The sequence below is a fragment of the Rhinoraja longicauda genome, chromosome 5 (assembly GCF_053455715.1).
Source record: "Rhinoraja longicauda isolate Sanriku21f chromosome 5, sRhiLon1.1, whole genome shotgun sequence".
NCBI lineage: Eukaryota > Metazoa > Chordata > Chondrichthyes > Rajiformes > Arhynchobatidae > Rhinoraja > Rhinoraja longicauda.
The window spans coordinates 52646048-52673183 of record NC_135957.1 but is presented as its reverse complement, the minus strand read 5'-3'; the positions used below and the strand labels follow the sequence as shown (position 1 = coordinate 52673183).

The 27136-nt window shown below is 38.7% G+C and overlaps 1 protein-coding gene across 8 annotated transcripts in view; it reads right to left on the bottom strand.

Moving 5' to 3' along the window:
* Positions 1 to 269: 269 nt before the first annotated feature.
* Positions 270 to 27136, bottom strand: part of ptprk (protein tyrosine phosphatase receptor type K) — a 503565-nt gene continuing 476698 nt past the window's right edge. For all 8 annotated transcript variants that reach the window (XM_078399543.1, XM_078399544.1, XM_078399546.1 and 5 more), the window contains 8 exons: positions 25493 to 25628; positions 24982 to 25131; positions 22749 to 22922; positions 20625 to 20756; positions 17863 to 17988; positions 7874 to 8037; positions 4622 to 4757; positions 270 to 1525 (listed from right to left, as the gene is read on the bottom strand). In XM_078399543.1, coding sequence (XP_078255669.1) covers positions 1472 to 1525; positions 4622 to 4757; positions 7874 to 8037; positions 17863 to 17988; positions 20625 to 20756; positions 22749 to 22922; positions 24982 to 25131; positions 25493 to 25628 — 1072 coding nt within the window. In that variant the 3' untranslated portion in view covers positions 270 to 1471. The remainder of the gene's footprint in view (positions 1526 to 4621; positions 4758 to 7873; positions 8038 to 17862; positions 17989 to 20624; positions 20757 to 22748; positions 22923 to 24981; positions 25132 to 25492; positions 25629 to 27136) is intronic.

Genomic DNA, 27136 nt, shown 5'->3' with positions numbered 1-27136 from the left:
TGCAGCGACACCAATGTGGTTTATTGTTCGGGGTTGAAAGTGTCCTCACTCAAAAGAAAGTTCACTTTTTTTTTCCCCAACCAACTACATTTTTACACACTGTACTAAAATTCTAATTAATATTTACTCACCAGGTGTTATTTTTACAAAACACAGTGCCACTTGCATGGAAAAAATTGTCCCCAGCTTTTGCAGTCTACTGAAATAAAGCTTGTGGTGTAAGGTGACATAGGAGCACAAAAATTACCAGAACACTTTCATAAGCCTTCAACACTTCAAATTTCATGATGCCTTTATTTAATCATTTATTCTGCAATAGCCAAATTCATCTTGTTTTTTTTTTACAGCATTTGAATAACTCAGAAAATACATGGCAATCGAATAATTCATTACATCTTTCATACTAAACAGCATTATTCTTGCATTGATTGCCCTGCTAGGTTACCTTTTAGACAGTTTTAGAACATATTGTTTGTTTTTCTAGTAAGTTATCTATAATACTAATAGTTCATATAATCTAATAGTTGAGGCAGTACCTATAATACTGCCTCAACTATTAAAAGTCATGATGTAGGTTTCTAAACAAAGTATAGCTGACAGCAAGTCACATTTAGCTTTCTTTAAACTAGTTTGCTAACACATTGGAGAACAAAACTTCAAGATGTCTGGCATTGGACAAAAACTGCATTTGGTCCCAATTTATAGGCCTCTCAAATATATCAATGTTCTATAATCAAATAGGTTAGCATTTAACCAGCACACAATGTGAACAATTCTAAGCATGAATTAAAATATGACCAGTTACCCACACCAACCACTACATATAAAAGTAAACTACTTAAAAACATTTGAACTTAAAAGCTTTTTAAAAAAAAAAATCTTATTCTGTAAGAAATGATTGTTCAGCTTCCAAATAGGTTTACAAGCAAACAATAAATACAATGTGCTTTCTTCATATAGACATATTTACACTCGTCTTTGGCTTATAATAAAAGTTGCATTACAAATTACCCGGTGTGAACCTGCAGATTCCATTTTAAACTTTAATAAGCCAGCCAGATATTAGCTCATTAACCAGAGCAGTCTGTACATAGTTCTGCTTTTAAATGAGCTTGGTTTTAAACAAGATGTAGCATTACAGCGTACAAATTTGTGCATGCAGAACTACATGATGTTTAATTAGAAAAAAAATCCAAAACCTTTCTGGACTAACACTGAGTTTTTTCTTAATGTATCACTGAGCAATGAAATCTGTAGTCAAACCATATTGTTATGATGGCACCAGATGCTGTCTGGTAATAGTTTGGACACACACAAATACATTGTCATCATGGTGAAGACTCTTTTGTAACAGAATACTTAAGCCAGTTAAAAGAAATCCCTCATTTAAATGTATATGCTTCATGCACAGACTCAGTGATAATTTCCTGTCAAATTTAGCACAACTTTGCACGGATGTAAATGTAATCACTTAAGATGACTCAAGATATTCCAATGCAACATCATAACAGAATCGATATTGATCCTGCAAAAAAAAAGGATAACAACAGTTCAGTTTTTTATTTAAATAAAGTAACCAATAGTTTTTTTGATTATTTTCTATTAATTTTAAGTCACTGAATGAGAATCATCACAGCTATTCTCCTGTAAGTAGTTGATAATTTACACTCCAAGGAGATGCTTCCAACAAAATAGTTTTGTTACTCATTTACAAAAACATTATCAAAAATTACTAATTATGATAGTTAGGCTGATAACAGAAGTAATTAACTTTGTAAATATGTTATGGAAGAAATTAAGGAGAAAACATGCCTACAAACACTCATATAGCTGTTAAATCATTCAATCAAGAATTGACTAAAATGTTGAGATTCATTTTTAATCAAACAATATCCAATCAATGCAATTCAGATGCAACACTGTTATTTGAATTGTATGAATGTACAATAATTAGTCCTTTGGATCAGACAGTGACAACCCATTTCAATATGTTGATTCTTGATTCCTTGGGCTGCGAAGTTAACTTGGGGAATTTTGAGCTGAAAAATATTTCATTCTCAAAAAGCAGTTTTTTTTGCCTAAACATTCCAGCGATTAATTATTAACTGACCATTAACTGGCCAATAATAGCCACATAAGTGTATTTTTAATTATGTGGGGTGGGAGGAGGGGACTTATTTTAATTAAATGAATGGCACAGAAAAGATTGTATGGCTTTAGATGACAGATGAATGGTGGGGATTTAATTTCAGAATAAGGACATAAGACAAATTAATATTAAAATAGAAATGTAACTAAACGAATGAGCCTCAATGATGGGAGGATTTTAAAAAATGATGGTAAGTGGTGTGCAAGATATATAAACTATTCAATAGTAACTTTTATCTAAGCTTAGATATATCTTACTAGCAAGGTATAACCATAGAAGACTATTTTAATAACATCTATGTAATACATGAGGATTTAAACTGCACACTCTCTTAATATATCTACTCTTTATTTTAACTCTATCTTATAGCAGAAAGCAAAAACGTGTACTGTGCATTAATATCATTCTTTAATTTGTGTATTATGAATATTTAGAAAAAACAATTCTGCATAGAATGTATATATAGTTTTATTCAACAGCTTTTCAACTTGACATACAAAAGAACCAAAGTCATCAGAAAGAATAAAGCCATAGATCTAAGGGGGAATCATAAATTGGGTCACAATTTAAATATTTAAACTAGAAGCAGCCTTTATGAATGGGACAATGTAATATTTTAAGAACAGAGAAGAAAGTAATCATATCTTTGTTCATCATAGCAAGCTGAATTTGGTGATAATTCCAGATGCTAAACTTTAACTTACAACAGCATTGTTACGTGATACAAAACATTTCCTGAAAGGATGTGGTTGGGGAAAACCTCTGGGCCAAGTTTGCATGTAGATGTTATCTGATTACTTCTAGATACAGAAAAGCAGCAGACATATCAGTGGTTTTAATCCTTTAGCTATTATTTTTATTGTTTCAGAACTCAGATGCAATGCACAAACTGAAATGAAACCAACAAAAGGCTATTGTGTTTAACAGAACATGTTGGCTGACAGGTCTTGGTTTAGCATTATATGCACCCATAATGCAGCATTTCCAAGTGTTACCGTTACAAATTAAAAAAATCAATAACTTTATTTCAGCATTTCAATTCAAAGCAAACTATGGTAAATATGAAGTTCATTCTAGTCGTGCAACATAACTTGCAACCCCCTTCAGTCCTAGCGTTCTATCTTATTCAAATTACAAACCAAATGCAGAATGTTGTGGTTGAATCCATTAAATGCTAACCAGTGTTGGCAGCTGAACCACAGTTTTTGCAAAACTATTTTGTGCATTTTTTTTAGTATTGATTCTGCAATAAGAGAAATAACTGCAACTAGCGAATATAGACTGTCCATTGAACAAGCTGTAGTTTCTAATTTAAAATTTGTGTGATATGTGAAGAATCTGCCTCGGGGTTAATCTTCAGCACTATTCAAATACTTCTAATCAATAAAACCTCTTAAATGGGTACCTACTTAAATGGGAAATTATGTTCTCATTTTCAGTCTGACCCATAAAAATAGTCATTTTAATAACCTATATTTGAACAAAATTGCAAATAGCATCGATGATTTTGATAGTGTATATAAAGTAACATATTTTAAAACATTTCTAGCATTCCTTTTTATTACCAGAAATTGAAGTATATTGTTCTTTATAATTCCAATATACTTTTATCCTTTGATTTTGTTCCCAATTATCTTCTATTTACAGCTCCTCCATACTGATTAGTTATAATTTTCTTCAAGCTGGCTGCTATTCATTACCCCATCACCCCATCTCCTTCAAATCAATGACATTGCTATTTTATCTTCATACTGCTCCCTGATCCACAACATAAAACTCATTCACCTATTTGTCACCTTCCCCTCAGCTTACATCAACCATTCTACCTTTCAATATCAACAACTGTTTTGATCTGTCGTTTTCACACCCCATCCTTCTGTATCTCTAGACTCCGTCTCCCGACTCAGTCTGAAGAAGGGTCTTGACCCGGAACGTCATCCATTCCTTCTCTCCAGAGATGCTGCATGAGCCCGCTGAGTTACTCCAGCATTTTGTGCCTATCTTCATTCAATTTCTTACTCTTCCTAATTCTTATGTAAGTTTATCACCCTGAAACTACTCTTCTCTCTACAGGTGTTGCTTGACCTAGTTAGTACTTCCGCCATTTTCAGTTTGTATATTTCATCCAAATATGTTTTCAGTCTATGCTGGTTTGCAGTTTTGTGCAGAGGCTGATTATTCTGCTCCCTGGTTCCTTCAATGCTCATTTATCTGGCCATAAGAATAATATTAGTCTGACATGGTATCTTATTAACCAGTACAATGAATTCTTAATCCTTAATCAATTGAAAAAGGCAAGACGGCGACTCTTACATGCAAAGGTACTGCAGAACATTCAACAATGACCCCAATAAAATCTGAATTTTATTTTAATATTATACAAATGGGCAGAAGCTTAAAATGTGATTAATACAGCGTGTTTCATCTATTTTTGTACATTTGGATGAAAATGAAAGGAAAACAACTTCTCACCAAGCTTTCCACCATATTTGGCTTGTTGTTTCGGAGTGTCTTTACTCCGTGGAAAACGTCAACCATACTTTGCCGTTTGATCATTTCACAAATGATGTTAATGGCACTGTACATCCCACTGCGCCCGCCTCCATTTCTGAAATACACAGAACAAATGTACAACCTTCAATCTTCTCAATGTTCCATGTAACTTTCTAGGTATCATGAACCTGCTTTCAAAGAAATATAGAAACATCGAAAATAGGTGCAGGAGGAGGCTATTTGACCCATTGTGATCATGGCTGATCATCCACAATCAGTAACCTGTGCCTGCCTTCTCCCCATATCCCTTGATTCCGCTAGCCCTAAGAGCTCTCTTTTAAACTCTCTTTTAAATTCATCCAGTAAATTGGCCTCTACTGCCTTCTGTGGCAGAGAATTCCACAAATTCACAACTCTCTGGGTGAAAAAGTTTGAATTTGTGCGTGATAAGTTTGCTACAGTTCACTGAGAATGTAATAAACAGCGTAGGCCAATGGAAATGAGATGGAGTCTATCGATTCCCAGAAGGTATTTGATATGGCGCAAAAAAAGATTAATGCATGAGAGGTCTGAGTTTAATATATTGGTGTGAATATATGACTAGCCTTAGAGGAAATGGCGAGAGTCAGAATGACAATCAGTAACCTATGGGGAACCATACAGATCTATGCTGGAGTCTCAGCTAATTAAAACCTATATTGTTGACATGTTTGAAGGGACAGAGTAAATAGCAACCAAGTTTGTGGAGATACAGATTATCTAGTTGTGAGGAGAACACATGGACTTGTGGAGCCCAAGGGTGTGCTGATGAACGGAGGGACCATGGTGGCAGCAGTTGTAGATAGGGCAAGAAGCCAGCATATGTCCCACTTGCATTCATCAGCTGTGGCACAGAATAAACGAGATGTGATATTATATTACACGTTTACAGGTGCACCTGGAGTACTCGAGCAGCTCTGGTTGCCATATTATTAGAATTTAGAGATACAGTGTGGAAAGAGGCCCTTCAACCCACCGAGTCCGCACAGACCAATGATCACTCCGTACTCTAGCACTGTCCTACTGTATCCTACTCCTGAGGGTCAATTTACAATTTACCAATTAACCTACAAACCTGTACGTCTTTGGAATGTGGATGGAAACCAGAGCCCCCAGAGAAAACCCACACAGTTACAGTGAGAAGGTACAAATTGCATACAGATGTCACCCGTAGTCAGGATCGAACCCGGGTCATTGGTGCTGTAAGGAGGCAACTCTCTACTGTGCCGCCCCAATTATTGGAAGGATTTGTTTCACTGGAGGGTGCTGAGGAGATTCACAAGATGCTGCCTGGATTAGAGCATTTCAGTTCTAAGGAAAAACTGGTAATGTTGGGTTTCATTTCCATGGAATGGAAGAACATGAGGGATGACCTGATAGAGGTATAACATTATGAAGGGAATAGCTAGGGTAACAAGCAAGAATCTTTTTTTTCCTTGAGCAAAAACAAAGTGCTGGAGTAACTCAGTGGATCAGGCGGATGCTGCTCAACTCTTTGAGTTCCTTGATGACTTGATCTTTTGCTCATAATTCCAGTATTTGCAGTTTATTGTGTCTCTCTTAATCTTTTCCATTGATAGGGTACCAAAAGCAAAAGAGCATAGGTTTAAGGTGAGAAGTAGTTGATTTAAAAGGGATCTGAGGGGGGATCTTTTCACACGGAGAGTGGTTGGGATCTGGAAATTGCTGGGAGCAGATACTCTCATATCATTTAAAGAGCAGCTAACCAAGCATTTGAATCATGAAAGCAAAGGTGCTTATGGACCAAATGCACGTAAATGGACTAGTGTAGACAAGTACAATAGTCGGCATGGATATGGTAGGTTGAAAGGCATGTTTCAATGACTGGATTGGAGGGATGTGGTACTTGAAGCACAAGTTATCCTATAGGTACAGCAAGTAATTAGGACGACTAATGGACTGTTGACCTTCATTGCAAGAGGTATGTTGTATTAAATAATGATGTTTTCATGCAACTTGAAGGATGTTGGCAATCTACAGCGGGAGAATGGTGGACAGTTTTGTTCTCAATATTTAAGGAAGAATGTACTTACATTAGCGATTCATTTCATTAGGGGATGACATATGAAGGACGGTTTGTCTACACTCGCTTATCAGGTTAGGCCGATACTCATTAGAACGCAGAAGAATAAGAGGGATCTTTAGATTCAAATGGAAATAAAAGGGATCATAAAAGAATGGAAATAAAAGAATAAGAGGGATCTTTAGATTCAAATGGAAATAAAAGTAGAAAATGCTGGGAACACTTTGTTTTGCTGAAGGATCTTCCAAAGATGCTGAATGCTTATAGTTTTTTAAATTTTGGTGCAAGATTCTGAGGGAGATTGACAAGATAGATTCTGAGAGAATGGTTCCCTTGGTCGGAGCATCCAGAACTAGTAGAGCTGGTTTCAGAATAATGGGTCTCCTACCTCAGACTGAGATGAGGAGCATTTTTTTTCCTTTTGAACAGTCATGAATCTTAGTGATTTTTACTCTGGAGAGTTGTGGAGGCCTAGTCATTGAATATATTCAAATTGACAGACATTTAAACCACAAACAGATGAAAGGGTACAGGGAGAATGAGAAAGTGATGTTAAAGCTAAGATTGGATCAACTACGATCTAATAAGTGGCTAAGCAAGCTCAAAGAGCTGATAGTCTTACATCTGTTTTCTGGTCAAATGTGCTTATATATTTTCTAAAGTTTAAAGAAAGCACTCTCCTTGGCTATATCAAATCTGAAGAATAGTTAAATGAATGAATAACAAAGCTTATCACTATGTGTAACTGAAGAAACTTATTCATTCTCAAATCTGTTAGATTAAAAAAAGTTACACTAAACTTGACTGCCCTATGTGCAAATTCCCCTTTCCAAATTTGATGAAATTCACGTAAACTTTTTTTTCGACAAAAGGGATCCTGACACGAAAGTGCTGCTTCTGCTTATTTTTGTGTTTTTTTTCATAACTGTACGAAATTATCTGAGGTTCCCAATTTGAATCTACAAAGAGCTACATACGGAAATATTAACATAAAAATATTAACCACTGCATTAACTTTGTGTAGAAATGACATCCTGTAATTATAAACAGATATTGCAGAGGAAACACAAGCATTGTTCACAGCAGCTTGAAATACTGAACAAATGTAGGAGTCGATAAATAAAAAGCACCCATATGATGTTACTCACAGACAGTGAACAATAGTGCGTCCTTCTCCTTCATCACATTCTTCTTGCCATTTATCAACCTGAAGAATTAACTTCAGAAATGATCGCTTCGAGGAAGGTACTTCCCTATGAGCAGCCCATCCCAAATACTGGAACTGCTGCACCATGAGATAACCTTCTTGAGGCTGAAGGATTAAATAAGGAACAAACATTGATATACCTGCTTCGGTGTAAAAATAATAACTGGCTGTTTTCAGCAAGGCTAATTCATCTTGCTAAAGAAGCTGTAACTGCTGCCAGTGCACAAAATATAGATGGCATTGTATTTATGCACATACATTTCCAACATACCATTCTCCTCCTGCAGCTTTTATTTGTGAAACCATGCTTCACGCATGCTACTGTATTGCAGTGTACCCAGAGAGAGCAAAATCTGTTGCAGGGTGTAATTCCGACTGGGAGAACTACATAAGATGAACTTCAATACGTATTTCCATCCTTACCATCCTTAAGGAACAGTGTGATTACTACTGTCTTCCAATGACTATTCTGTGGTTTGGTAGCCACAACTATACATTTTACTGTCATAATATGAAAATTGCAGCTTTAATTTTCATGAAAGCAGTGAAAGAATCAGTGAAAAAATATCATATTGATATGCATCTAGACAGGATTGAGTTTATATAAAGTTAAAAACCATTAAATTAATTGTGCTACACATACATGTTTCATAACAGTGAAGCAAGATTGCATTTAAAATGAGAAGAGTCAGGGAATGGGATTTTAAAATAAATGATGATATCGAGAGAGTACAACTGTGAATTCTTATGGGATTAATAAACCACAGGCGTAATGGTTTTGACACCGCATAGGCCCAACATTCCTTTCACAATTGATCCCAGTAGCTAACTAACAGCTATTTTCTAATCTTTCAGTTTATTCCTCTGCTCACTGGCTTGTTTTTCTAAAAAGGGCACTGGTATGCTCAGCTGGCCAGTCACAATACCATACACTAGGGCCAATTTTGTAGAAAAAGCCATAGAGTCATACAGCGTCGGTACAAGGCCTTCCGTCCAACTTGCCTACGCTAACCAACATGCCCATCTGCACTAGTCCCACTTGCCTGCATTTGGCCTACATCCCTCTAAATCTTTCCTAGCCATGTACCTGTCTTAATGTTTCTTAAACATTGCGATAGTACCTGCCTCAACTACCTCCTCCGGCAGCTCGTTCCATACACCCAATAACCTTTGTGTATAAAAGTTACCCCCCAGGTTCTTATTAAATCTTTCCCCTCTCTCCTTAAACCTATGTACAGTTACGTATCACTTGAGTTAAGATAGATTTGCAGTGTCAGCTGTGGTTCAACTAATGGCATTTGTTTCTTTGAATCAAAAGTTTAACTCTCGCTTAGGAAGTTGATCAGAAAAAAAAATCGAGACTGATATTACAGGGAAGTACCGCAACATTCTGCATTGTCAGAAACTCCCTCAATTGGATGCAAATGACCACATAAATATTCAGAAGAACTGTGGAACTGCCAGCTTTATTCTTCCCAATATTTAAGTCACTAACTATATTACTGAAATAGATAACATTTACCTTGTTACAATGTCATTTAAAGGATGTTTTTGGGCACACATTTACTGCCAAAGATCTCAGATGCCAACATTGTCAATACTTTTCATTGGCTGTGAAGTGCTTTGAAAAATGACATAAATACAAAAGGGGCTACACAATGGCAACTTGCTGGATGGAAAATATATAACCTATTCAAATGATTCTGAATATGCATAGGTCAGAATCGGCAAAGTCTGGACATAGACACAAAAAGCTGGAGTAACTTAATGGGACAAGCAGCATCTATGGGGAGAAGGAATGGGTGACGTTTCGTGTCGAGACCCTACTTCAGACTAGCTAGGGATAAGGGAAATGCGAGATATTGACGGTGATGTGGAGAGATAAAGAACAATGAATGAAAGATATGCAAAAAAGTAACGATGAGAACGGAAACAGGCCATTGTAAGCAGGTTGTAGGGTGAAAATGAGAAGCTAGAGCAACGGGTGGGGGAGGGATAGAGTGAGAGGGAATGCTGGGGCTACCTGAAGTGAGAGATATCAATATTCATACCACTGGGCTATAAGCTACCCGAGCGAAATAGGAGATGCTGTTCCTCCAATTTGCGTTTAATGTCACTCTGACAATGGAGGAGGCCTTTCTGTCCTCAAAGGTCTGTGTAGGAATGGGAAGGAGAATTAAAGTGTGCAGCAACCAGGAGATCAGGTTGGTTCACATGGGTTGAGCGAAGGTGCTCCGCGAAATGATCGCACAGTCTGCGTTTGGTCTCGCCAATATATAAGAATCCACATCATAAACAACAGATATAGGAGATGAGGTTGGAGGAGGTGCAAATAAACCTCTGCCTAACCTGAAAGGACTGTCGGGATCCCTGGACAGAGTCAAGGGAGGAGGTATAGTCACAGTTGTTGAATCTTCTGTGATTGCAGGGGAAGGTACCTGGGGAGGGGGTAGTTTGGGTAGGAAGGAATGAGTTAGCCAGGGAGTTGCGGCGGAAACGGTCTCTGCAGAAGGCGGAAAAGGGGTGGAGTTGGGAAAATGTGGTGGGATCCCGTTGGAGGTGGCGGAAATTTTGGAGGATTATGTGTTTTATGCGACAGCTGATGGGGTGGAAGGTAAGGACTAGGGCGACTCTGTCTCTGTTGTGACTAGGGGGAGGGGGAGTAAGGGCAGAGCTGCGGGGTATGGAGGAGACACGAGTGAGGGCCTCATTTATGATGGGAAAGGGGAACCCCGCTTCCCTAAAGAATGAAGACATCTCGGATGTTCTAGTATAGAACACCTTATCTTGGGCGTAGAATCGGTGTAGATGGAGGAATTGGGAATAGGGGATAGAGTCTTTGCATGAAGTAGGGTGGGAAGAAGTGTAGTCGAGATAGTTGTGGGAGTCAATGGGTTTGTAATAGACATCAGTCAATAGTTTATTTCTTGTGAAGGTGACTGTGAGATCAGGTGAAGTTGATGAAGTCCATGAGTTCTGCATGGGTGCAAGGGGTAGCACCGATGCAGTCATCAATGTATTAGAGATAGGGCTCGGGGATAGGGCCAGTGTACACCTGGAACAGGGATTGTTCAACTTACCTACAAAGAGGTAGGCATAGCTGGGGCCCATGCGGGTGCCCATAGCTATGCCTTGAACTTGGAGGAAATGGGAGGAGTCAAAGGAGAAGTTATTGAGAGCGAGGACCAGCTCCGCGAGGCGGAGTAGCGTGTTAGTGGAGAGAAATTGGATGGTTCTGCGGTCGGGGAAGAAACGGACGGATTTAAGGCCTTCCTGGTGGGGGATGGAGGTGTGGAGTGACTGAACATCCATAGTAAAGATGAGGGAGTGGGGGCTCAGAAAGCAGAAGCCATAAAAGAGACAAAGGGCATGTGAGGTTTCTTGGACATAGGTCGGAAGAGATTGGACCAGGGGGGATAGGATGGAGTCGAGGTAGGTGTAAATTATTTCTGTGGGACAGGAGCAGGCAGAAACAATGGGTCTTGCCAGGGCAGTTGTGTTTGTGGATTGGATGCCATGTTGTCAATTTGAACTCATCAAATGAAGTTATTCCATTGTTATAGAGTTTATTTACTAGATGTAAAACATGTCACATGTGGCTCAAGTGGTATCATTTGATTTACAAGACATACTCCTTCCCTAAAGGTCATGATTCCTCCAGTAGAAAGAAATCCATGGAAATTATTACAATGGTTTCCACATTAACCAATGTTCTTTCCTGGACAAGACTTGCCTATTGAGACATCACAGTTGATACAGATCTTGTATCTATATCATCCAAATGTGCGCACAATTCTGGTGAGACTCCACCGACACTAAGTTTGTAATCACTTCTTTAATCTTGGCATGTATTTAGGCTACAACTTCCTCAAACTTCCTTTAAATGACAGTGTAACAAAGTAAAAGTTATCTATTTCAGTAATATAGTTAGTTAATTAAATATTTGGAAGGATAGCGCTGACAGTTCCACAGTTCTTACTAATATTTATGTGGTCACTTCTGAGATCAACTGACTACCTGACTGGCTTATTTCTATATCATTCAAGAAATTGAGTGTGTGTGAGGGGGGACATGATGACAGTATAGTGGCACAACTGTAGAGTTGCTACCATGCAGAAATGTAGAGTTGCTACCATGCACCACCAGAAACTCGGGTTCGATCCTGACTGTGGGTGCCATCTGTATGGAGTTCTTATGTTCTCTCTGTGACCACATGGGTTTTCTCTGGGTGCTCCGGCTTCCTTCCACATTCTAAAGACGTGGAGATTTGTTGGTTAACTGGCTTCTGTAAATTGTCTGTAGTGTGCATGTAAGATAGTGCTAATGTACAGGGTGATCACTGGTTGGCAATGACTCGGTGGGCCGAAGAGCATGCTTCCAGGCTGTATCTCTAAACTAAACTATACTCGGATAATACAATTTTGGCTATGAACTGCAAACAACATGCTTGCATGGGGACATGTAAAGGAATACAATATTTATTTAAAATGTTACAGACTTCCACCACAGAATGGATCCAATGAGATAATCTTTCTTCCTTGAGATGTCAATTGGGCATTAGGAAATCACTAAGCAAAATGATGATAACAAGCTGAAATGCACAGAGTTCCAGAGATAATACATCCTTGATTCTGCCCTCTCCCCACTTTAATTTGCCTGTAATGGTCTTGAACCAATTTAAACAAAAATGTTGATCATCCTTGTGTGAAACCTTAAGTGATGGCTACTGTAAATCCACACAGAAAAATGCTATTATATACTGCTGTGATATCCATCTCTACAAAATGTGAAACATAAATCGCACAACAAGGATTCACAGCATTTTCTGCTTCTCCTGAAGACTTCCCCATTTTCCTTCTGTGTAAAGTCAGTTGTGGAAGGCTTGTAGCCGAGGACTTCCATAATCAATAAAGAGTGATTATATCTGTCAAGAATCATATATCCTCATGGCTCACGTATATCAATGGCTCATCTTCTTTCTCTTGTGTTTCTATTCCTGTGGGACTGCTACTTTCTACACTGTCACTTCTTGTACAAAAAAACCTTATTCATCCTTGTTTCAAGGGAGTCAAAGCAATATTTAAAATCTAACCACTCTGGTTTCTAAGCATTTTACCTTAACTTTCTCTTGTGATTTAAAAAGAAATTTATCCTGATAAGCTCCTGCTACACCAATTTTTTAGATCATTGATTATTTTTCGACTGAAAGTAAATGTGCTTCAATGAGGCTTCTCCACCCCCCCCCCCCCCCCCCCCCCAGCCCCTCACTGTAACTTCTTTGTTCTTCTTACACAAAGTTCTATTCTTTCCAAACAAACATTTTGTAAAGTGGATGAGGGACGACATATAATAAAATAATTTATTATGGTTATAAAATCTAATTGTCAGAAAAAAAACAAAATAATCCTTTTCTATGCAAAACTAAACTAAATCTAGATCAACCTTTGTCTGAATAACATTTCCAGGCCCATCCAATTTAAAGAAGCATCCAATTGTCCCACCATAAATTCTGTGCTGTGCATTCACAGCACTTTTAGCTTCGCCTGAAGATTTGCAGAATGCACCATATTTTGTTCTTTATTATTTCAAATATTATTGGCCACTGTTGATATCTTGCATTAGCTATTCTCTACAAGAGTCAGAAGAAGGATGTCAACCTGAAACATCACCCATTCATGCTCTCCAAAGATGCTGCCTGTCCCGCTGAGTTACTCCAGGTTTTAGTGTTTATCTTCGGTTTAAACCAGCATCTGCAGTTCATTCCTACACATCAGCAACTTTTATTTTACTTAATCCAATGTTACTTAATCCAATTAATATAGACCTTACGTGGATATTATGATTATCAATTTGAATGTACCCAATAGCACCGTAAGAGTATTTTCATCCAATGGACTGCAGTGGTTCAAGAAGGTGACCACACATATTAGGTATGAGCAATAAATGCTGACCTTGCCACTGAAAACAAATTTTAACAATCCCTTAGCTCTCTTAGTTTCCAAAGATTTATCAATCTCTGCCTTGAACATACTCAGTGATCAAGCTGCTACAACTCGCTCGAATAAGGAATTCCAATCTTCTATTATAAGAAAATAACTGCAGATACTGGTACAAATCGATTTATTCACAAAATGCTGGAGTAACTCAGCAGGTCAGGCAGCATCTCGGGAGAGAAGGAATGGGTGACGTTTCCGGTCGAGACCCTTCTATTATCTTCTGGATCCTTGGTTATAGACAGTCCACGTAAGGGAAACATTATCACTGCATCGATCCTCTCAACACCTTCCAAACCTCTGACCTCCTTCAGCTCGAAGGTCAGTAAAATTATGAGTACACCACCACTTGGAAGTTGCCATCCAAGTCACACACCCTCCTGACTTGGAAATATAACAATTATCTTAATGTTGTTGGGTCAAAGTCCCAGAACTCACTCTCTAACAGGCTTGTGGTGGCACCCACATCTCAAAGATCGAAACGGTTTAAAAAGGCAGCTCACCAATATGTTAAGGGCTACTAGAGATGGAAAATAAATTGCTGGTTTAGCCGTGAATTAATATAACATCCCATAAATGAATATTAAAAAAACTCCCAAAACAATTTTGCATGTTGCAATGAGACATAGAAACATAGACATAGAAAATAGGTGCAGGAGTAGGCTATTCGGCCCTTCGAGCCTGCACCACCGCCATTCAATATGATCATGGCTGATCATCCAGCTCAATAACCTGTACCTGCCTTCTCTCCATACCCCCTGATCCCTTTAGCCACAAGGGACACATCTAACTCCCTCTTAAATATAGCCAATGAACTGGCCTCAACTACCTTCTGTGGCAGAGAATTCCACAGACTCACCACTCTCTGTGTGAAGAAATGTTTTCTCATCTCGGTCCTAAAAGACTTCCCCCTTATCCTTAAGCTGTGACCCCTGGTTCTGGACTTCCCCAATATCGGGAACAATCTTCCCGCATCTAGCCTCTCCAACCCCTTAAGAATTTTATATGTTTCAATAAGATCCCCCCTCAGTCTTCTAAATTCCAGCGAGTATAAGCCTAGTCTATCCAGTCTTTCTTCATATGAAAGTCCTGCCATCCCAGGGATCAATCTGGTGAACCTTATCTGCACTCCCTCTAAGGCTAGAATGTCTTTCCTCAGATTAGGAGACCAAAACTTTACACAATACTCCAGGTGCGGTCTCACCAAGGCCCTGTACAACTGCAGCAGAACCTCCCTGCTCCTATACTCAAATCCTCTTGCTATGAATGCTAACATACCATTCGCTTTCTTCACTGCCTGCTGCACCTGCATGCTTGCTTTCAATGACTGGTGCACCATGACACCCAGGTCACGTTGCATCTCACTTTTTCCTAATTGGCCACCATTCAGGTAATACTCTGCTTTCCTGTTCTTGCCGCCAAAGTGGATAACCTCACATTTATCCACATTATATTGCATCTGCCATGCATTTGCCCACTCTCCTAATCTATCCAAGTCACTCTGCAGCCTCCTAGCATCCTCCTCGCAGCTAACACTGCCACCCAGCTTCGTGTCATCCACAAACTTAGAGATATTGCATTCAATTCAATTCCCTCGTCCAAATTCTCATTTCTCAGACCACTTCTCATTCCTTGAAACTGAAGAATAATCTTTCCTTGCAGTTCAAGCATCCCATCCTAGGAATCTATTCTTAAATGTTAACTGTATGTTTGTGTTGTCATTTTTTGAGCGGAGCACCAAGGCACATTCCTTGTATATGCATACTTGGCCAATGAACTTATTCATTCATTCATTCAGTTGAACCATCAATCTGTTGAAGTATATCTTTCCTTAGGTAATACACCCAGTACAGTATTCCAAGTGCAGACTCATGAGGTCCCAAATAATTACACGAATTAATTTTTATTCATGTACTCGTATCCTCTTTGAGTAAAGACCAAGAATCTGGTTGCCTTCCTAATGCTTGCTGTACCTGAATGTTGACTTCCATTGATCCATGTATGCTTCTGAACACCAACACCTATCAATCTTCCACAGGCTTACTAGTTTACTCTCAATTTAATTACCTCATTTTCCAGATGAAATTCTACCAGGACTGGGCCTTATTTAACCAATACTTATTTAACCAATATCTCCTTACAGTTTTACAATTTAACAGTTCAAATGCCTCAGCTGGCATAGCATCCAGCAATGCTACAGAGTGAGCTGGGGAACCCATCATGTGGAAACATTCCTACACCAGCAAACCAGGAGGTAAAATGCCCAACTTTTAATTCACTCTTTAAAGGTAGAAACAAACATTCTGGACTAAGGCAGAAGCTAAAATGTTATAAACAAATAGTTTACTTAGACTTAAAGCTTAGAATTTGACAGTGTCACCTGACAGATTTGCTTTAAATACATGTTGTGTCTGTCAAGGTCAAAGTGTTTAAGAAGGAGTAATTCTGGATAAAACCTCATTAGAAAATATAACAATAATATTGTTAATGATATTAAGTTTACTCATTTTGATGGATTTTCTTGATCCTGATGCGGAAAGCCACAAAACAACGGAATAACTGATAGCAACTCGGTATTTCTGGATTAATCTACACACAGACAGAAGCCCCATAGCTATTAATTCCACAGTGTATTGATGGCAAAGTAATGAAGTTTTCTATCATGACAGTGGCAAACCTGACATATGAAACTGATTCACTTGATCTCACTTATTCAGTAATAAGTGGATTGCATTCGTTATTGAATTAACTGGATTCCACATTATAAAAACTTAGTTGCTGGGAAATGAAATACAAAATTAACCTGATGGATCCAAACCACTGCATCACACATGAAGAGATTAATATCTGATTCCAGTGAGTTAAATTAATTCAGTGGATTTGATCCATCTGAATAACAATGGAATAGCTACATGCAGTCATGTAGAATTAAAAGAAGTGGATATATCGCATTTATTCATTGCAAATTAACTTCATTCATTCATTTTTTGGGGATTGAACTTCATAGATAGAGGCTAGACAAACACTGTGCACCTTCAATAAGCAGTGCAAGGATTTTACCCACCCTATTTATTAAGAACATCTTAAGCAAAAATCACAGAATCATCATTAACTTCAGAACATCTTGATGTAGAATACTGATGGAATATCACTAATTATAATTCATATATACAAATCAACATTATTCAGAAGTTTGGTTCGATATAAATTGAAGTGCAGTTGCAACTATGATATTTAATAAGGGTAGATCTGCAAGTTGTAGTTGCATTTGATTTTGAATAAGATCAATGTAATCTGTAATGTAGACAGAGAAGCTCCTGCAAAAACCTTTTAGTAAAATTGCTACTAATAGAATTTTGATATTTTTCTAAATAATGTATGTTAAATTGATAAACTGGGTGACACAAAGGTAGATGGTTACAAAATGTATTCCATTGCTTTAATTTAAAATGCACAAACTTAACACAGTGCTTCCCTTGGGAGACAAGAAAAATAGCTGTGCATCAAAACACATTTAAAGTATGTTTAAAAAATACCATCAGCAGCAGAAATAAATTTTGTTTTATCTTTATCGCTTCCTGTTGTTTGGAAGCTATCAGATGCTTTCAGGGCTAAATCTGAAAAATAGTACTAATTTGTTCAAACTAATAATGGAAAATTCTATCTTGTCCATTTGCCACGACAGACATTTCATATTATCAAAATTAACTGTAAAATGCGTTTGCTTTCAAATAATCTTGATGGGTTTATTATTATCAATAGACAACTGCAAAGAATTAGAGGGGAAAAAGACGGCCATATTATTACTGAACATGCTTGAAATGGAGGAAGAAGAGTGGAGAAGATGTAAAGCCCAAGCAAGTAGAGCAGTTTCCAATATCGAGCAATGAAGGGGAACTTCACAGATTGTTAATAACATTTTCTGCAAAACACTTACCCTTGTAAGATTGCATATCCTGAATAGCCGACTTACTAAATCACAATCCATTGAACAAGATATGCAGTCAACTTGGATTGGCCCATATCGAAGTGTTCCTTCTTCTGGCCAATACTGGGGGCATCCCTAATTTACAAAAACATATTTATGTCTCATGAAATTTTGTGTGCAACAAAATATATGGCAAATATGGACATACAAGGACAATCATCATTTTCAACTCAACCAACATGATAAAGTTAACTTCCATAATATTTTTTACCATACTGGAATTTTGAGATTGTTTTTACAAAATTTTAACAACAGAAATCTAAAAAAATCAATTATATTGGGACCAGGATGGATTTATTGCATGTGTGAACACTCTGTCAATCTCTCAGATGTGCTGCTGTGTGGAATTACCAAAAAGAGGCCACGTATTTTCTCAATGAGCGGCAAAAGACAAGCCAATTTCAACATGCCAAATTAAGACGTATCACAAAATGCTGGAGTAATTCAGCAGGTCAGGCAGCATCTCAGGAGAGAAGGAATGGGTGACGTTTCGGGTGAAGAAGGGTCTCGACCCGAAACGTCACCCATTCCTTCTCTCCTGAGATGCTGCCTGACCTGCTGAGTTACTCCAGCATTTTGTGATTCCTTCGATTTGTACCAGCATCTGCAGTTATTTTCCTACAATGCCAAATTAAGAAATCATCGAGTCCAACTTGAAATGTATACCAGACTAACATGCTGAAAATAGCAGGTAAAATTTCTGCCAGATAATTGACAACAATAAACTTTATAGACACAAAAAAGAGCAATTTTATGTGAACTTGAAATGTATAACACACTAACTTGTGCTGAAAATGGCAGGTGACATTTCTACCATGTAATTGACTACAAATAAACATTATACAACAAAAGTATGTGAGCAATTTTCTGTGAGCTTACATGGTTTTGCCATCACTGAAATCAAACCAGCAACATCTGAGGGGGCATGATTGAATAAGTGGACAAGTCCCATCATCATGGGTAAAAGGGCATGACTGGGCTGAATATCTGGCTTTTAGTGACTTACCACTTGACTCTTCACAAATAACTACTTCAAATGTCAGGCTAGAATTTGAATGGAATACTCAACATGTGTCCAGAAAGCTCAAACTTCACATAATCCAATCCAAAGGTGTAGTGGGATTTTCAATTAACATGATTCATTACCTCACAAAAGGAGTGCTTTGGACTCAATACAATCTACCTATAGAATTCACTCTAACCTACCCATGGTGCCTTTAAAATCTCTGATATTAGAGCCACAACATTATGGGAAAATTATCTTCCAATTTATCAACAATCCGATATTTAAGAGCATACTAGATGGGCGTGGACCCGTTGGGTCCAAATCTCTCCTACGGGCGATTCTGTGGGTGCGGCAACCCCCGTTGGGTGCAAACCTCTCCTGCGGGCCCGGCAACCCTCCCCCAACTGACGATCCATGGACCCGTTGCCGGCCGGGGAGTATCCCCCGGGGCCATGGGCGGGCGAGGGGGGACAGGGAAGGGGAGAGGGAGTATTAATGTATTTTCTGTTTTAGCATGGTGGTTATGATAGATCTGAGAGTCTTGTTCAACAATTGAGAGGGTAGTTAGCGTTAACTACATTGTTGCAGATCTGTGTCTACAAATGGCCGAACCTGGTCAGGACGGCAGACTCCCTCCCTTGAAGAACATTGGCCAAATAGGTGGGCTTTTACGACAGTCCATTTATGGTGATCATCACTGGGACTAATAGCTTTTTAAAAAAAAATCTTAGGTAGGATTTATACTTGTTGGATTGTTAGTCCATGCTTCCAAATCAGTCATCTGTTAATTTAACATAATACCTCATGTCAAAGTTTCAAAGATGTAACACTGTAATTCAATTTGTTCCATTTTGGAAAAAGAAAAGATACATTTCTCACAATGAATAGAGTGCAGTGCAAATGTGAGAAATAACAATCTGGCAGCTACCTACCTATGGTTTACTGAAATGAGCCTTGAGGGACCATGGTTGAGATGCGCATTGTTTATGCTGATGTCAAATGATTAATTGATTATTGACACTTAATGTTGGGCAAGATGATCTGATTTTAGAGCTAATCAAAACTGTACTATAAAATATACTATAAAGTGGACTTCAAACCTGTGGGCAAACAGATTCATGCAAACTTAGTAATTTTGCATGCATGCATATTGCAAGCAAGTTTCATTGTGAGCAATACACTTCCTCTGGAAACAAGTACGTAAATAAGGTGCATAAGTAATAAATTCATATTTCTCCATGAATGAAAATGACAATACAGAAAGTTAATGTAATAAATAAATGATTGGAAATTTACTCAATTCTGGACTAGTTCATGAGGGATTGATTTTGCACGGTTCATTCAAAGAACATTTCATTAAAAATGTGTTCTCCGACTCAAAAGTGCAGATGTTGATAACACGTGGAATCATAACTCCACACAGAAATCACATTTTCATGACTGACCATCCACTATACGAGGCTTGAAACATTAACGGGGCAACAAATGCTGTCCAATAGGACACTTTATTTATGTAAAATAGTTAGCCTTTGCATCGTGAGTTTTATTCATCAAGAAAACTATTCAGCATACAGCCCCAATCCACACATTTATGTGTCAGAAGCCTCTAAATTATACACCAGTAATATTTCAATGACAAAAATCTTAATGGGTGAACATACTAACAATTTAATCATATTCAGATTGTTAACATCACTGTAGGTACCTGAACAAGATCCAGCTCATTCAGCATTACTACCGATGTGCAGCCATAATCATAGACCAGTCTCCAGAAATCTTTGACTGTGTTTGGCAAAGGATGTTGTGTGACTATAAAGGCAGCTGGTTGTCTATAGCTCTGTGAAGATAGGAAGAACAAAAAACAGAATTAAAATGGTTCATAGACACAAAATACGGGAAAGTTTCAGGGATCTAGAGAACATAGATAAGTGACATTTCGGTCGGAAACCTTCTTCAGATCATTAAAATGGATCCGTTTAGTTTTGTGGATGCATTGGTGATCATTTTCCAATGTTCTCTTGACTCTGGATCAGTTCCTGTGAACTGGAGGGTAGCCAATGTAACCCCACTTTTTAAGAAAGGAGGGAGAGAGAAAACGGGGAATTATAGACCAGTTAGCCTGACATCGGTAGTGGGGAAGATGCTTGAGTCGATTGTTAAAGATGTTATTGCAGCACATTTGGAAAGCAGTGACAGGATCGGTCAAAGTCAGCATGATTTATGAAGGGGAAATCATGCCTGACTAATCTTCTGGATTTTTTTGAGGAAGTAACAAGAAGAATGGATAAGGTAGAGCCAGTGGATGTGGTGTATCTGGACTTTCAAAAAGCCTTTGACAAGGTCTCACACAAGAGATTAGTGTGCAACATTAGAGTACATGGTATTGGGAGTAGGGTATTGACATGGATAGAAAACTGGTTGGCAGACAGGAAGCAAAGAGTAGGATTTAACGGGTCTTTTTCAGAATGGCAGGCAGTGAATAGTGGGGTGCCATGAGGCTTGGTGCTGGGAACCTAGTTATTTACAATATATATTAACGATTTAAACAAAGGAATTAAAGGTGATATCTCCAAGTTTGTGGATGACACAAAGCTGAGTGGCAGTGTGAGCTGCGATGAGGATGTAATGAGGCTGCAGGGTGATTTGAATAGGTTGGGTGAGTGGGCAGATGCATGGCAGATGCAGTATAATGTCGATAAATGTGAGGTTATCCACTGGTGGCAAGAACAGGAAGGCAGATTATAATCTGAATTGTGTCAGATTAGGAAAAGGGGAGGTGCAACAAGACCTAGGTGTGCTTGTACATCAGTCACTGAAAGTAAGCATGCAGGTACAGCAAGCAGTGAAGAAAGCTAATGGCATGTTTGCCTTCATTGCAAGAGGATTTGTATTCAGGAGCAAGTAGAGCCTACTGTAGTTGTACAGGGCCCTAGTGAGACCGCACCTGGAGTATTGTGTGCAATTTTGGTCTCCTAATTTGAGGAAGGACATTATTGCTATTGAGGGAATGCAGCGTAAGTTCACCAGGTTAATTCCCGGGATGGCGGAACTGACATATGATGAAAGAATGAGATGACTGGGCTTGTATTCACTGGAATTTAGAAGGATGAGGGGGGATCTTATAGAAACATGTAAAATTCTTAAAGGATTGGACAGGCTGGATGCCGATGTTCCCGATGTTGGGGGGGGGTCCAGAACCAGAGGTCACAGTTTCAGAATAAAGGGTAGGCCATTTAGGACTGAGATGAGGACAAACTTCTTCACCCACAGAGTTGCGAATCTGTGGAATTCTCTGCCACAGAAGGCATTGGAGGCCAATTCACTGGATGTTTTCACGAGGGTTAGATTTTCCTCTTAGGGCTAAATGAATCAAGGGATATGGGGAAAAAGCAGGAATGGGGTACTGATTTTAGATAATAAGCCATGATCATATTGGCTAGAAGGGGCAAATGGCCTACTCCTGCACCTATTTTTCTGTTTTCAACATGTGGGAAGAAAGTTCAAAAGGAATCAATTTTATCAAAAATGTATTGTTCAGTCTATTTTTGCCTAGATTCATTGAAGTACATTCCATGCCCTGCAGCTGGAAGCTGTGCCAGTGCAGCTTGCTATAATTTGCCCTTCAAGTTTTTGTTTTAAATACCTCAGTATCCTGCTCTCCAATTTTGAAAATGGAACCAAAATGCGTTTGGTTGAGGCAATTAGAGGGAAACAAACTTGCTTCTCTCCTTTTCAGTGATGTTGCATTCAAAATGATGATAAAATTAGATTCAAAATACATGGTTCTTATTTATGTTAAATTGAGAGTTAAAATAGATAAACCACATACATCCATAAGGGCAGCATTGATGTAGTTGCTGCTTTCACCATCTATGGTAATTAAAAATGGCAGGCATCTGTCTGGTGGCAGTGCATCCATGTATCGATTCTTCTCGTGATTCCTGGGAAGTAGAGCAATGCTGCAATCTTCAGGTTGTAGTTGTGAAGATACGGAATTGAGAGTCTGTGTGAGAAAAGGAAACAAGAAAATCCATTTGTTTCCATTGTGCAAAATAGCCTTTTAATATGCCTGACCAAAATATTCAGAAGGCAGATACAATTTGCTTCCACATGTATATTAAAAATACAAATACTTTGAGGATAACAGGATAAAAGCCAGAGTTTACTTCAAGTTGAAACTGTTAATTTATTCTTGGAATTTTTGTATTTAATTTTCTACTTAAGTACTGAAAATTAAAGATATTGACATTGATTAAACAGACTAAGGAAGATTTGGAGGAAGTATTATTTTATTTAGTTTGAGATTTTTGAAAAACTAGCCCAAGTTCCCCAAATCATTTTTGGTTGTGTACTGCTGGTAAATTTAACGAAGGAATATGGAAAATCTGTAAACAAATGAACAGGCAATATTGCATCCACCCTCCTTTGGTGTCAGGCGAGTTTGCCACTGCTGGATAAGTACTCTCCAGAGCCACCTCCCCAAAGCACAGCAGCGGTCTTCAAGAGGTTCAGCACTTAAACAGATAATACGACACGATAGAACTTTATTTATCCCTGGAGGGAAATTACAATACATGGGCAACATCTATAATGCTCAGCCCTTTTGACAGACCAGTTAGTTGGAAGGAAATCTGGGCCCCATTTACAAAACATAGAAGGGTACAGCACAAGAACAGGCCTTTCGGCCTGCAATGTCTGCGCCGAACATGATGCCAAGACCAACTCTTATCTGCCTGCATATTATCCATTCCTTACATTCCCGTATGCCTATCTAAAATTCTCTTAAATGCCACTATCGTATCTGCAGCACACTCCAGGCACTCACTATCCTCTGTTAAAAAAAACCTGGCCCTGCACATCTCCTTTAAACATTATCTCTCTCACTTCTAATACTTGATTTTTTCCATCCTGGGGAATAGGTTCTGACTCTCTATCCTATCTATGCCTCTCATAATTTTATACGTTTAAGCTACTTCCTCTCTGTGACATGCTGTTTCTTTCAAATGATGCTGCAGTTTTTGTAAGTAAATAAGTACCACAATGTACTTCCTTCGCAACTCCATCTGGGGACCCCAGCAGTCTTTCCAGGCAGAGGTTCACATGCAATGACGCTGACCTCATCAACTGCATATGGTGCTCATGATGGGGCTCCTGTACATCGGTGAAACCATGCGTAGACTTGGCGTCCATTGCACTGAACACTTATGCTCGGTCCACCAAAACCCACTGGTTCACCTGGTTGCCAGCCATTTTAACTCCCCTTCCCATTCTGACCTGGGCTTCCTCTATTGGCAGAGTGAGGCCACATGCAAACTGTTGGAAAAGCACCTCATATTTTGCTTGGGTAGCTTGCAACGCAATGGTATGAACATTGCATTCTCCAATTTTTGGTGACTTCTACAAACACTTCTTTTCTCCCCTTCAACATTTCACTCTCCTTATTTTGCCCCCCACTCTCTTCCCCTGAACTCTGGCTGACCTTGTACCAGATTTCATCCCCCCCATCCCCACTAGATGTCTGTTAACTACTGTAGCTTATCAGTTCACAACTATGTATCCCTCATGGGTTCACACCTGTTTCTATCCAACAATCGATCAATCAGTGAATCTCCTTGCCCGAAGTCATCTATTGCCATCTGTGATTTGTTTGGCCTCTTTTCACTTCCAATTTTTTCCCCCCTGCTCTCCCTGCTACTATCAGTCCGAAGAAGATCCCAGCTTGAAACATCACCTATCCATTTTCTCCAGAGATGCTGCCTGACCTAGAGTTACTCCAGCATTTTGTGTCTTTTTTTAGTACAAACCAGCATCTGCAATTCCTTTTTATTATTACGAGTATTTTTGTAAATTTTTCAGAATAAGTTCGTACAGATGAGTTCATCCGTTTGATACATTTTTTTTGCAGAACAGTTTGATTAAGCCAATTTGTTAACAGAGATTCATTGAAAATTACTGTCACTGAACATTATCAATGTGATTACTATAAAATAATGGCACACACACACACACACACACAACTGAAAACCACACATATCTATATCTTGTAGCTGAGGCTTGCATACTTGAAATTCATCTTTAAGTTGGGAGGAGTTACTCTGTGAATCAACACGTATCATTTCATAATAAGTTGGCTTGATCTCACAGATTGGTATGGATGTGTCCCCACACAGACAAGCCTCCAAAATAGCATCATGAATGAATATATATTGTTCCTTTAAAACAAAAGCAAATCCAGTGTGAGATTCTGACTTCATGGTTATTAAGTCAGTTAATTGCATACAAGAGGATAACATCCACTGCGGGGTATGGTTACAGGAAAGAGAAATTAAAACAGTTTATCTCCAGCATACTGAAGAGCCTTCAGATCTTGAATTGCTAACACGAAGCAAGTTTTGCCACAGAAATGGCAAGTTAAAAATGCTTGCAAGTTTACTGAAAATAGCTTTCTAAAATTCTATATTAAGCTCGAAGGAAACTATAAACATAAAATAAATTTTTTAAAGGTTTGAACGTTGACACACCACTAACATCTTACCATACCAGGTTCTTTGAATGCAGTAATGTGAATCCTACCTCTGTCTGGACCATATTAATGCGCCTTGATCGTAAAGCCTTAACACAGTTATAGATATCAACAACTCCTTCTCGCTCTGCCATGTCTAACATGATATCTATAACAATGTAACAGCCAGTTCTTCCTGCCCCAGCACTGAAAACAGAAGTTTCACAAGTAGTCAAACACACAGTTATTAGATGATAAACTTCACTTTACTTGATATTATTTGCAATGTTAGTTGGATTCAATTTTTAAAAAATATTCTGCAACATAGATAACTTAATTTCACTGCATTACAAGTATATTATATGCAGTAAATAGTCCATAGCAACTTCCACCAATAAAGCATCTCTAACTTAGTCAAAATAGTAAAAGGAATGCTAATAGTAATGTAGGCAGAGCCACGTGAGAGGCCAGTAAGACTTTGTCCGGGAGGTAGGTTTTAAGGATGAAAGAGAAGCGAGAGAGTGAGGTCAGTTCTTGACAGCTGAGGAATATGGTGACAACTGTGGAGTGATTAAGTTCAAGGATGATAAGGAGGCCAGATTTAGAGATGCACAGACTATTGCAGGGATGGGGGAAAGCATTAGGAAATATAAAAACAAGGAGGATTTGAAAATTATTAGAAGCTACTAGACCAAGTAGACACGTTGGGCCCAAACCTCTCCTGCATTGGTGCAGTACCCTCTCCTCCCCCCTCCCCTTCCCTCCCTCCCTTCCTCATCCCCCCTGCCCCCTTCCTCCCCTACCCACCCTCCTCCCCCTCCCGCCTCCTCTTCCCCCCCTCTCCCTCCACCCCCTCCCCCCTACCTCCCCCTCCCCCTCTTCCCCTCCGCCCCACTCCAACCCCCTCAACCCTCTTATCCTCCCTCCTCCCTCCCTCCCTGCCTAGGAGATAGATTTAAACTTTAAAATGTGAGTAACTTTAAAATGTAAATAACTTAAAAAATATAACACTGATTTCAATGAAACCTCTATTAGCACCAAAGGGACGACGGTGAATAAGGTGGGCCTAAAATTGTCACGCTATCGTGTACTGTTTTGGCTGTAGTTCAGGAACAAACAAACAAACAAACAAGAGTTTTAGTATATAGATGGGTTGCACAGTGCATGCAATGTTGCTGTCTCAGCTCCAACAACACACATCAAACTCCAAAGCTGTCTCTGTTTGCACCCCAACAATGTGTATTCCCCTCTGAATACTCTGGTTTCCTCCCACATCCCAAGGTTATATTAGCTGTTAAGCTAATTGACCACTGTAAATTACTGCAGTGGGAGTGGATGCTGAAAGAAGTGATTGCAGGGAAGTGATTGCACTGAGAAATGATTGTAGTGACTTATGGGCTGAATGGCCTCCTTCTGTGCCATAAGGATATATGAGAGATAAATGAGAAAACATAGATATTAAGATCAAGGCATTATAGGTCAGCAAGCACAGGGCTGGTAAATTAATGCATTTAAACTAGTGTGAGCTGGGTTCTGAAAATGAGAGTTGATCCCGGAAAATGGTTCTCTTCCTTAATGTTGGCGGATTTTGTTTGTTAGGAACAAGACAAGAACCTGTTCACATTGTTTTGATAGGAATTATTACACAACTGTTGGATAATTTACTTTTGAAGGTAAATTATGCAATATTTACCGTGAAGTTTATCACTGAAACA